At 39.1% G+C, this 13,202-nt stretch overlaps 1 protein-coding gene across 7 annotated transcripts in view; it reads right to left on the bottom strand.

The window, feature by feature from the left end:
• SMARCAD1 (SNF2 related chromatin remodeling ATPase with DExD box 1) overlaps positions 1-13,202 on the bottom strand; it is a 64,865-nt gene that overhangs the window by 35,819 nt on the left and 15,844 nt on the right. For all 7 annotated transcript variants that reach the window (XR_014791978.1, XR_014791979.1, XM_084855635.1 and 4 more), the window contains 6 exons: positions 12,517-12,703; positions 7,351-7,519; positions 6,421-6,484; positions 3,942-4,033; positions 2,818-2,901; positions 1,640-1,724 (listed from right to left, as the gene is read on the bottom strand). Coding sequence is in view for 5 of the 7 variants with exons in the window: in XM_084855635.1 (XP_084711761.1) it covers positions 1,640-1,724; positions 2,818-2,901; positions 3,942-4,033; positions 6,421-6,484; positions 7,351-7,519; positions 12,517-12,703 (681 nt within the window). In the remaining 2 variants the exon portion in view is untranslated. The remainder of the gene's footprint in view (positions 1-1,639; positions 1,725-2,817; positions 2,902-3,941; positions 4,034-6,420; positions 6,485-7,350; positions 7,520-12,516; positions 12,704-13,202) is intronic.

The raw sequence follows: 13,202 nt of genomic DNA, 5'->3' as shown, positions 1-13,202 counted from the left end.
CAAACACATTTGGAAACATCACATAAGCTTGGATTTTAAGTTTCTCTTGCTCAAGCAGAAGGTCCTTCTTTCCAGGCAAGGCTCCACAATGCTGCAGCCTCCCATGCCACTGTCTTTCAGAGGTCCCCCCAACTACCATGAGCAGATTTTCAGGGGGCACAGGGGACTGCAGGGGGAAAGGGAAAGCAAGGAAGTCCCATTACGTGAATGGAACAGAACTTAGGATCCAAATCACAGACAAATCACTCTGAAATTATTATTTTTCTCATTTCTGAACTCTCCTAAACACTACAAAAATTTAAAACGTGGTAATACTGAATACAAAAACAGTCCGAACTCTCACCTGACTGTTAGTTCTAAAGTAGGTAGTTGATTTAAAAGAGGCAGTTGAAGTCATTTTATGTTGTTGTTTTTATATCAACTGACATATTATTTAAGGTGAAAAAAGTCAAAGCAAGCAGTATGACGGTAAATCTAAAAAGCTGTGAAGAATCTGCTGCCAGTAGTAGTGGTAGTAGTAATAGTAGTAGTATGTGCCAGCTCTCTGGCAGAAAAGATATGTGAAAACCCACCTAAACGGCAGCAGAAATTGTCATCAAGATTGAACTGAACATTAAGAAAGCAGTGCATTTGAATGTGAAAAGAAGTATTTAGTAACCATCACAGAACGAAGGATATGAAAATGCTTGCATCATCCATCTTGGCAGCATTGTATTAAGCACTTCAATGTATACAAAGAATAAGGCAGACAGGGTCCCTGCCAGTACAACTTGCAATCTAAAAGATTTTAACAGTAATAACAGCAATAAATGGACATTAACAGAGAAGGCAGCTTGTTGAAATAGGCAAAACGCCTACATTGCTACATCAATATTATACTTATCTGGGTGGGGAGGAAGAAAGGCAGAAAACAACAATGAAGAATGGCAGGAATCCACAGAAGCACTGTACAAGTTGCTTCTACTCAAGCGTTGGGACTTTTGGGGCTCTCCCTCCACACAGCAGCTTTGCTGTTATTTCACCCCCCACCCCCCAGAAGTCATTTGTGAAGATCAGGAAACATTTCAGAGAAGTACTTGACATAATGGTCCTGTTTGAACATAATGACAAACCATGGGTTAACGACTGGTTGTTTAGCCCCTAAACAACCCAGTGGACCAGGTTCGCATGTCACACTCTACAACCTATGAAGGAGCCAATCTGCCGGACAACCCTTCAGTTTTTCAAGCAATGGGTCGTCATTACATGTGAAGCAGGTTGATGTGAGGGACTGCAAGCAGAAGCAGCAGTTGGTGAATTCTCCTTACATGGAAGGGCTTTAGGTACATATATATGAGGCTCTTACCAAAGGATAAGACATTGCATTGTTAAAAATAAATTACAACAACTTTGTCGAGATTAGCTGACAGCTCTCGCTCAAGCCTTAGATGACTAACAGGTACTCAACTATTACTCCTCCACAAATTTATTGATGGTAATAGGTAGATTTCCACATTAACATTGAATATAGTCATTTTTTCCTATTTAAAACTTAGAACAAGAAATGCAACTCACTGGGACAAGTAAAGCAAATCAGGAGAGTAAAAAAGATGTTTGCTTCTTGGGTGAATGATATATATTAACAAAAATGAATAGTTACCATCTTGATCTTCCATAAATACTTTTAAAGACTCCAGAGCTTCCTGATATATCCAGTTGTGTTCCCGAAGCACATCTCTCAGTTCCTAGTTAAGAAAAATATCACAAGAAATCCTGTATAGTCACAGAATTAATAACCTATAAATAGAAAAGTATTATCACAACTCCACAAACTTAAATCTATGCACATTAAAACCAGGATGAGAAACTTTAGGAACCTTCACGTTTTACAGTTACAATCTACCAACTTGATAATGACTTCCCCTTTTACTTCATAACGCAGACTGACTATACTAATAGCAAACATCTCCAAAACTGCCAATTCTTATGTAGCCAAAAAGGCACCATCCACACACAAAACAGCACCATCCTTGCAGGTGGAGGTATCAACAGGCTTGGGGGAACCCCAAGGTTTGCAGAAGTACTTTTTTTTTTTTTTTTTAAGAGAAAAGCCCTAACCGGGTGGGAGGAACAAAGACACCCCAGTGAGGACTGAGCATGCTCCTTGGCCACAGAATATCATGTGGGGAGAATGGGGAATGACCTGGAGTGGAGTATCCTGGAAAAGGGCATGGCTGGTATGCACCATGAACTGGAGCATTCCAATTTTCTGTTGGAAACTTTTTGTTACAAGTCCCATTTGTTTAATCTACTTAGATTTTAACCATTATGCCTTCTAACAATTCTTCCACCAAAAAACAGCCAATTAACAAACTACGCAAGACAACTTTCATAAGGTAGCAAGAGCCTAAGGGAGAAAGAAGTCTATACCCTGGGACAGGCCTTACACTACAATCCTATGCATGCTGACTTGGGTTAAAGCCCCACTATGTTCAATGAGGCTTGCTCCCAAGTAAGTGCACATAAGATTGCAACCTTTGTTAAGCAAAATGGGCAAGCCAAAAGCCATGTGTTGGTTAAGTTCTAATGTACTCCCAAGGGCCCAGAGCTCCAGCTGCCAGGTAGGAGGGGAATATACACTTTGCACTCAATCATGGGAACATTTCCAAGCACCAGGGGGCCAAAGTGATGGAAGTGAGTGAATTGGTTTGCTTCGTGCAACCCCAAAACTTATTTAAAACGAGAGGCAGCTAATAACAATAGCTAGAATATGGACCTATTTATAATTTCTGAATAAGGGTTATATAAAACATACATTTTGTGTCAAACACGACATACCTCTTTATCCAAGCTGGGAAATTCTTTGTGCAGTTTGCTTACCAAATTCTCACGCTTTTCCCACTGGTTTTCAGGACTTTGCAACTATGGTTCAGAAAAGTTTCATTTATTTAACATTAATCTTAATCTACTAATTAAAATACTACTAAACATAGTCCTATAAATCTGACATATACTTTCCCCTTGAATGAAAACAAAAATCAGAAACTATAATTGTGTAGCCATATATTGCTATCTTCTATGTTCAGCAGCCACAGCTGTGTAGCCAGATATGGCTTAAATTCTATGGAGTGGATCCAAATATTCCCAGCCTCCAACAGAAGAAGTATTTCAAATATTGATGTCATCAATATTTTCTCAGCACACCTCAGGTTTGGTAATGCTGTCTTTGTACTCACAATTAATTCACGAAGTGAAAACAGATGGAAAATTATGGCAAATTATTCAACAAAATCTATTTAATACATTTCTGAATCTTCCTTCCACTCAATGAGCATTCAAGACAATTTACAGCAAAAGCATAAATATAAGACAAAACAATTCCAAACAAGAACTAAAACAACACTGATAAAATACAAAACACTGGGCAGTATCCAACAGGGTGCTGTGCCCCCGATTCTGTTCCACAAGCAAGCTCCACCACTTGTGCAACGGAGATTTAGCACTTCTGGGAGCAACTGGAAATGAAAAGAAATGCTAGTTTCTGGAACAGGGCAGGTTAGGGGACCTTGCATAAGGGAGCTCTACCTATCTGTCCTGATCCAGAAACAAGTGTTTGTTAAGGGGCTTCCTATAGGAAGCGTTAAATCTTAATTCACAAGCAGTGCATCCCGCTTGCGCAATGGAATCAAATGCCCGATTGAACACTGCTCCTCATACTAAAACAGTTGAATCTCTTAAAATCAAAGAGCAGCCTTAATTTGTAAAAGCTCCGCAGAACAAAAGGCCTTGCTCTTAGATCCCCACCACCTACCCAGGAGGTGGGACACGTAACAGGGCCTCAGATGAGGAATGTAGGCTCCAGGCAGGTTCATCTGGGAGGAGGCGGTCTCTCAGATATCTGGGCCCAAAGAGAAATTGGGTCTTGGTTTCAGTATGAAAAGAAGGTATGACCAGGTACTTACAGGATCAAGCCTTTTTTTTTTTGTACTTTGGTCATCATTATCTTTAGGACCATCTGTATCACTTTCCCCAAGCCTCCTCTTTCGAGATCCACCTTTTAAAATAAAAAGAAGACATAAAAAATACAACTATTTGCAGTCTAATATCAGAGCACTTTAGGATGTTTATCAGAGCACTTTAGGATGTTTTAAGTTATTTCTGGCAATTAATCAAAACGGCCATTCACTGCATCTATTATACAAGCAGCTAATGCAGAACAGAATCCCATTAAAGAACAAGTCCCATGATCTTCTCCATCAAAATGAAAGACCTAAAAATGCTTAACACTGACTGGCCCATCCCCACACGTTTTAGAAATCCAATACTTATTTCCTATACATGTGCCAGGTACAGAGGTATACATTTCTCCCTGAACTGATGTAGCATATTAAAACTTCAAGTCCATTTCATGCTCCCCTATTACATAAGTTAGTCCTTACATGGACATGAAGAGACATATCTACATATGGCCCAATCTTACATCTGCTGCACCAGGAAGTAAGCAGTTAACAATTTCTGAATTAGTGCATCATAAATATGATGTTGCACCAGATTTCAGCAAAGTTACGCTGCAATCTTAATATCTGAAAGTAGGGCCATTCCATACACCATTGGATGAATAACCAACACCTTTGAACAATTGTAGAGGCTGAGTAAAGACATAAACCACAATCCAGATTACTGCATAATCTCATTATGTTGTGTGTTTTAGATTTGACACCTGCTATGCTTTGGGGTTTTTGTTATGGCATGGCAGCCCTCCAACTCCCCAGCATTAAATTACAAGTCACTTCTAAATTCCAAGGGACTGGTGATGGTGCTATGTTATAACTTAAAAGTCAAACTGTTTGCATGCAACCTCCCAATATGTGCAAATGGCTTTGCTGGATCTCAGCAACAGCCAGATTCTCAAGTAAGAGCTATACTTGGTGGTTTTAAGCTTTCATATTTTATATTGTTTTATGCTGCACTCTATGGTTTTAATTTCTGTGAACCGCCCAGAGAGCTTCAGCTATTGGGTAGTATAGAAATGAAAAAAACACACACTTTTTAATTCATTTAGGTTGCAATCCTATGTACATTTACCTGGGAGTAAGCCCCATTGAACACATCGAGGCTAATTTTTGAGTAAACATGCCTAGGATTGCTCTGTTAGTGGAGTTAATCAGTAACACTTGGTATGCATACCTACTGTATAATAAATGCTATCATTACTATATATTAATAGCTATCAAAGAAATGACAACATAATTCAAGGTATGAATACGATATAGTAGTATTTTATAGGAGAAATTTGACGCAACTGTTTACATTAACACTTCAGATTACTCAAGTGGTCAAAAATAGATACATTTGCCATTTTAAAAAAATTGTCCAGTCAACTATAGCTTTAAAAACAAAAAACAAAATAAGCCACTGACTGACAAAACAGCTGTTCAGCAATTCCTCTGCCTCTTAAAATGTGCCCAGAGTCAGACACACCATTGCATTATGTTCAGGCATGCTTGCTCTTGTCCAACTTTTGGTACATAGGAACACCCACTGTAATATTTGCTGCAAGTGTTTGCTGTTGCAGAGAAGATACCCATGTGAGACTGTAAGCAAGATCTGAAAATTCAGTCGTAGAAAAACAGTAAGATTTGTTAATTTAAGATATGTGTGTCATACCTTTTTCGTTTGTAACCCTGCAGACAGGGACTGTCCTTGTTTTACTGATAATAAGTAAGCTGCCCTGGGAGCCTTTTTGGCAGAGCAGTGGGATAAAAAATAATCTAAATAAATAAATCTATCAGCAACTGATTATGCCTTACTGTCTATTATCATGCAGTGACTGGATGTTCCTGGGAATAACTTGTAATCCTGTTTGTAGTTCTTCTTCAGCATACACAAGCATCCCTCAGGCTTGGTTCTCTGCTACTATCCTGAGCTGCAGCCTAGTAGGCCTGGCTTTGCATTGTCTTTTCTTCTCATTCATACCATTACTTGTTATTTCAACTGCTTCAACTTCCATTTATCCTCCTTCTACAGTTACGTATTTGATCTTCTGTATTTATTATTTGCTTGCTGTTCAAGTTGTGTTTTCAATAAAGTTGAAGACTGATTTACATGGAAGTGTGGACTGGATATGAATTTAGCTGCCTGGATAGACACACATTCCAATCTGTGTTGAGGCCAGAACACAGAGATATTCCTAAATGTCCTGCCCCATTTCCCTCCCATTTCCCTGTTGTCTCTGCTGTATCTGTTTTTAAGATCGTAAGCCCCTGGGTATAGGAAACTGTCCATTCATTCTTTGTAAAGAAAGGCTTAGCAACAAAGGCCTTGCAATTCCTAATATTTCCCTATACTCTTACATTGTTTAGCTAAGGACTTTTTTGGAAGGAAAGTTACATCAAACACTCTGGTTGAACAAGAAATCATTAACAGAAAATGATTGTATACCTTCTTCAACCAACTTCAGGCCAGCAGCTATAGCTTCATCCATTGTATCAGTTGATTCTATTAGCTAGAGAGAAAACAAAATAAGCCAAACATTTCTTTCTTTCTTTTTAAGTTAGAGCCATTTTAAATAACTTTGAAGAATTTACAGTGAAATCCTATGCATGTTAATTTAGAAGCAAGTCCCACTGTGTTCAAATGCTGCAACAAGTTTGAATCTAGCAACATGCAGGGTAATGTAACCATGCACCCAACTACTGGAAATCTTTAGAAGACATTGCCCACATTGTTTTAAGCATATCTTTACAGCCAAAAGAGCTAGAAAACATGTTTAAGAAAACTTATTTAAGAAAGGAAGATTGTCAAGAAGCTGATTTCTGTGCTCACCCTACATTCTTGACAATGGCAGTGACAATACTTAGCATTAATACGTTGTTTTGAATGTCAAAGAGTTTTCCATTTAAGTTGATGTTCACTTAAACAGTTATTTTGTTATGTTTTAAAATCATTTTTGTGAGGCACTGGGGGCATGGCTTTGTGGGACAGAATGGCAAGGTATAAATATTTTAATCAAGCACAATCCATGAAAGATAAATAGCTTAGGTGTCACAGTTGTTAACCTGTTACATGGATATAAATGAGTGACTGACTCACAGGCACCTAATGATGTGTTCATGGAGATGCAGGATTTGAAACAGGGATGTCCTGGACTATGGCTCAGTTTTAGCCACTATGCTACATTAGCGGTGTAGCGTGTGTGCATGAGGAACTTTCTTCAAATTGTATACTAACATTGCTCAAGCAGACTAAATAAACCAATCTGCATACTACGATCAGATTTTGTGAATGAGATTGATCTTCCAAATGTACAAGAGGCCTATATATGGATGCTCACTTCAAAACTGGTAACAACCCAAAATTATATTACTGTACTTGTAATAACTCTTGGTCACTTTTTTGTGGAAAGAGTTCCTTTAATGTTTGGAGTTTGCAATAGTTCAGATCTTCCTCCTCCTCTTCCTCTTCCTCCTCTTCCTTTGTGGTATCTGAAGGTTGGTACGGTGGTTCACCTTCACCCTCTTCACTATCAGAAGGTTCAGAGCTGTCAAGTATTAACATAAATATATGAAGGCCATTTTAGTCTAGAGTTTTAAAATAGCATTTTCAAAGACATATGAACTGGAGTAACATTTGTAGGAATATAACTGTTAGAAACCAATTGTCCTGTCAACAGTCAAGTTCTCAGGAGAGGAAGCACTTAACTTAAGCCTTTTCATAAACTCTTATCAGACACATAAGTCGTTTATATGCTATGTTTCTTTCTGGGGAATGTCTTCGCATTATTGTCTAGAATCTTTTGCTGCAGCAGCTGCAGCTAGGTAAACACTGATTTTTGAGATTATCCCTTTATGATATCAAAGTAGCATTTTGTCAGAGCTGTCCCATAGAAAATCATCCCCTACCCACCATGAGGGGGAACTGTAAAAAAAAACAGGGAAACAAAAAGTGTCATTAAAAACAGAACAAACTGTAGCTGTATTATACAGTGTACTGGACCATTGTTTTAAATTTTGTGTATCCCAGCCCTGTTGGCTTTTAACGTTGCATCTATTCATGAGAGGACATAGAGAACTTTTTGCCTTACATATATATGGCTGACTCATTCTGTTGCCGTTTTAATGATGGTTTTGAACACTTATTTGTTTTCTTTGGCATTTAACTGAAAATTTTTATTATGGATGCTGCTATGTTTAAGTTTTGGATTGTTTTTAACTGGCTCACTCTTAACTTGTTTTAAAGCATATTATGATTTTGTGAATTTGTTATGTTGATACTGAATTGTATGTTTGATATTGTAACCTGCCTTGGGAAGACTGAAGTGTTGAAACATGCTAAGAAATGCATAAAATAAAAGCTTTATAGATGAACAACCAAGATCATATGAATTACATTAGTTGTACAGCGAGTAGCTACAATGATTCTTAGATAACACACCCCACATGCATACATTAAAATTATCATGTCTTACAGCATAGATCAAGAAGACTCTGCAGATCAATGAAGTGACTGTTTCTGTGTGCTGGCAACTTTTCCATCAGCTAGCCTAAGTCCATCTGCATCTCCTTCTGACCCTCTCCCTGGAGAGAAGAGCCTGGGCTATGTCACCAACTGGTAGGAATCAGAAAACTGCCATTCATTCCCCCCACCCCCCACTATAGCTGTCACTTCGTCTGCTTTTTTAAAATTTTAAGTGCCTTTGGGACCCAATCCTGGCTGAAAAGTATGTGTGTGTGTGTGGGGTGGGTGGGATGGGAAATGGTACTCAATGCCCTTGAGTCATATGACAACATTGGTCATACATAAACATTTTAGGCAACCCAGGGCCATTCTCTGAAAATGAAATGGGGCTATATTTGCAAATGTATCCACAAACGTTGGTAGCTGTCAATTCATACTACCAGATATCATCTTGGGACATTACCATGTGCACGAGCTTGTGTGCATGCACGCGGGTAAAGAAGTACTCACTTTTATATTTACAAAAACCTGTCTACCTGCAAGTCACTGTTTATTTATAAAGCCTTTTAAGAAAAAAGGCAGTAAATACACCAAGATGGAAGAGACACAGACTGAGCTCCCCCCGCCCCCCGCCCGGCCTCGTCTGTCTCATGATCACAGCAAATACTTAAGAGCAGAAGACACTCAAATACATTTAACCAAGTAGAAACAACCAGGAATAAGAAGCTCCTTTCCAACATTAACTAGTTTACATGCTTAAGCAATAGGGTCTTTGTATATTGCAACATCTGAAGACCGTGAAATGCTGGACAGCTTAAGAGAAGGTGTTAAATCCTTGTCAATTTGCCTTAAATTTGCCTTGGGAAAAAGGATTAAATATAGTTGGGTTAATTACAAAAGTAAGTAGAAGTTTCAAAACCCCATTCATTTCTCTGAAAAGATAATTCTCAAGACATTATCTTCTGAATCTTTTATAAAACTGAATACTTGAGGGCATCTTAAAATGCACATTTAATTATCAAGTTGTCATTTATAATTTTTCTTGAAGATGTTGTGTAATTAAAGAATATAAAGTATTAGCAGATTTAAAATAAAGCAAACTGGCTCAACTGATCATATAAACAAGTATTCTATTGAGAATTTTGATTTGGAAAATAATTTTATGCAGTTAACAAAAGACAGACTGAAAATTCTGACTGCAGAAGATATTCATCTATAATTGGGAGAACTTTTTAAATGGACAATGGTTCTTTCAGTCTCAAATTTACCATCCTACTTTCAACAGTATAGGATTTATGAAGTATGTAACACATAGAAATGCTGCTGTGATTAAGAACATTATGTGATGATCCCACAAAACATTCTTGGCAATATGCTGGAATATGTGCTGTTGGGCCTCAGTCTTAGGCTAAGAAAAAGGAAAACTTTATGAAAATGAAGGGCTGCATTTATGTATATCCCACCTTTTCATATAATGTCCATGGCTTAGAAAAGCCAGAAGAGCCACCTCTGTTCAGGCATAAATGCAAAGAATGGGCCCTAGAAACTTTCACTCTCACTTCTTCCTAGCTGCTTTGCTCAAAGCACATTTGTAGAGGTGGAACTGAGTTGTGCATACAGCAGCTGTACTGCAGGAACTCCATCTTCTTTCCAGGTCAGAGAACATTGTACCTACTTCCTCCACCTGCTTCTGATCTGAGCTATTCAGATCCCAGGCAGACAGCAGTGGAGATTACTCACTGTGCTTGCCTATCTTTGCAAGGAGCACATCCCCCTTAATGGTAATTTCTGCTTCTGATGCAGAAGTTACTGGATTTCAAGAGGCTGGCTGTAGGGTTTATTCTCTATTTCCTCTTTTCCTAGGGATGAGGTGTGTATATGAAGAGGTGAACACACAGAACAAGCTTTCTACCACTATCAACTTTTGATCCAGGGGCTGCTGGGTCAAAGGCATGCAGCAGTGTCCACAATAAAAAAACTTCAAACAGGAGGAGCTATAGCACATATTTTGCATCCATAAAGGTCTAAGGTTCAGAATCTAGCACCTCCAGTTTAAAGGTTCCCAGGCAGCCAAACTGGGAAAGACCTCTGCCTGAAGCCCTGGTGAGCCCTTCTAATTAGGATAGACAATGGTGCGCATAAGTAAGAAAAAAGAGGACAACATCTTACATAAATAAGAAAAAGGCAATTTAAATCAAGTTTCCTATTGAGACTTCATATATTTCCTAAACAATGGTGCAAATCTGACCATGTAGATTTACTACTACAGTATTATCTACACTATTTCATTCTTACAACCAGGACTTTCATATATTTGTTGCACTGCACATGGTTGTTTTTTAACCTATAGACAGAATGTCCTGAAAGTATTCCCATATAGAGTCTTTCTTATAACCAGTAGACATGAACATTTGTGAAGTTAGGTTGAGAATATAGGAAGTCCACGATGCCCTGTTACACAACCAGGCTAATAAGTTACTGTGAGTAGCTTATTAAGCTACTGTGTGTAATCTAACTCACTGCCCCCCGCCGCCCCACCTCTGTCCTGCTGCAGTCCTCTTACTCGAGCACTGGTGCTTTTTCACCTGTAAAGAGCTGGACATTCACTGGGTCCGGACAAAACTTCATACACAGTCTCCCACAGTCAGGTGGCACCCTATCCACCATGAAAACCTGGCGCGATCACTCACCAAGGAGTGAAAATCCCAAGTGTACCAAAAAGGGGGATGTGGTTATAAAACCTTGGGGGTTTGCAGGATCTAGAGCAAACTCCATACACAGCCTCTCCTAGTCAGGAGGCACTCGATCCACCATCAAAACCCTGTGCAATTACCCCAAGGGAGCAAAAATCCCAAGTGTGGCAAAAAGAGGAAGATGCCTATAACACCATGGGGGTTTACAGCATCAGGACCAAACCTCATAGCCAGCCTCCTCTACTCAGGTGGCACCCCATGCCCACTCAAATTCCAGTGCCCTGACACTGACAGCAGTGAAAACCTAAGGTGGCGATAGAACCTTGGACGTTTGCAGGATCAGGACCAAGCTTCATAGAGATGTAATGCTCATTTGCTAAAGCGCAATTCTCGCCATAGCCATTGCTGACAAAGAGGCTTTAACCTCTTCCCAATACTGCAATTGTGAATTCATGCAGAAGTTTTGACTGCTCTTCCTGCACAGCTCTGTAGCCTGCCAAAATAACCAACGGTGACTGCCAGATGACTGGATATCCCACAATAGGTTAAATAACCCGCTCTGCAGACCATGGGTTATCAGAGTGGGTTATTTTGGCCAAATAAGCCATCGTGGGTTAAAAAACTCCCACCAGACAAGACAATAACCTACGATGGGTTAATTAAGCCATTGTGGCTTAATTAACCCATCGTGGGTTATCATGATGTCCAAACCCAGTCAGTATAATACTTCATTATATGGTGATGTCCCCTCCGCCACAGAGTTATGTCAAGCACAAGATATGGTTACTGCCACTGCTGACATCCTGAGAGGTACAATGACCACACAGCAATAAAGTTAAAGAGGCAACGATAAGCCTGAATTTTACAGATGGTTTCAAAGAATATTCTCATTCTCTCTCTCTCTCTCTCTCTCTCTCTGTGTGTGTGTGTGTGTGTGTGTGTGTGTGTGTGAGAGAGAGAGAGAGAGAGAGAGAGAGAGACAGACAGACAGACAGACAGACATATAAAATATATGCACACGCAGGTTGCAAATTCTCAGGGATGGGTTTCTCCATAACCACCCAGTGCCTATAGGCTGAACGGGAATGTGACCAAGTCACAGACACTATTCAGTGGCTTTCATGAAGTTACCGATTAAAAAGCTTTATGGTGCAGTCCTATACATATTTACTCAGATCTAAGTCCCACTGAGTTCAGTGAGGCTTACTTCCAGGTAAGGGGGTAAACGTTTGCAAGGTTATTTATTTTTTATGCTATAAATTCAGTACTGGTAAGAAAGCATTCAGAAACATAGACTTAATATCACTTTACAAATACAACTAGGGAATCCACTTTGATTGCCAAATTCAAAATGAAAGGCATTACAAAAGGAGTTATAAAGGCTTACATTATAATCACATCCTTCCTGGGAGCAGTGAGTTGCTTTGCATGGGAGTGCTTTGGTGGCCCTTCTTCTTCCTCTTCTTGTTCTTCTTCACTTTCTGATGATAATTCAATAATATCTTTCCGATACTTAAAATAAGACGACTGCACTGTCCTCTTTGCTTCAGGGGTTTCTGGAACACTGGAGTCATCTTTGAAATAATTTTGAAGGAGGAAGAATAAATATATTTTACATAAACACAAATGTCTTACTATAGCAGATGTTTCACCAGAAATGGCCATGCTGAACATCCATAAGTTAAATGGAAGTGTGCTTTTATTGTTGCTTTTGCTTTTGAATTGTTTTATTAAACATTCTGTAATTTCAGACATTTGTTGTATATAAACTGCTTGAGAACAAGTGTTAAAAGGTGGCATGAAAATGTGGTAAATTATAAATAAAAATCTGATCCTAATTGTGGCATCTTGAAAGCCTCAGCTTGCATTAAAAAAAGTAACTGAACCCAATGGCAAACCCAATCGTTGCAGAGAAAAAATTGAGCACACATAAGCTAAAACCATTGCCATGTGTACGCTCAGAAACTAGAGTGTGTCTGTACAGGTCTTCTGGCATCAAAGGGCAGAGCTTCAATGTCCTTCCTCACTCCTAGTTTAAATGTCTGGCAGTGGGAAAGGGAAAGAAGTGAAAAG

This window comes from Heloderma suspectum, chromosome 5 (assembly GCF_057233095.1).
Source record: "Heloderma suspectum isolate Gila_16-S chromosome 5, 16-S_ref, whole genome shotgun sequence".
In the NCBI taxonomy this organism is placed as follows: Eukaryota; Metazoa; Chordata; class Lepidosauria; order Squamata; family Helodermatidae; genus Heloderma; species Heloderma suspectum.
This window is presented reverse-complemented; position numbering and strand designations above follow the sequence as displayed.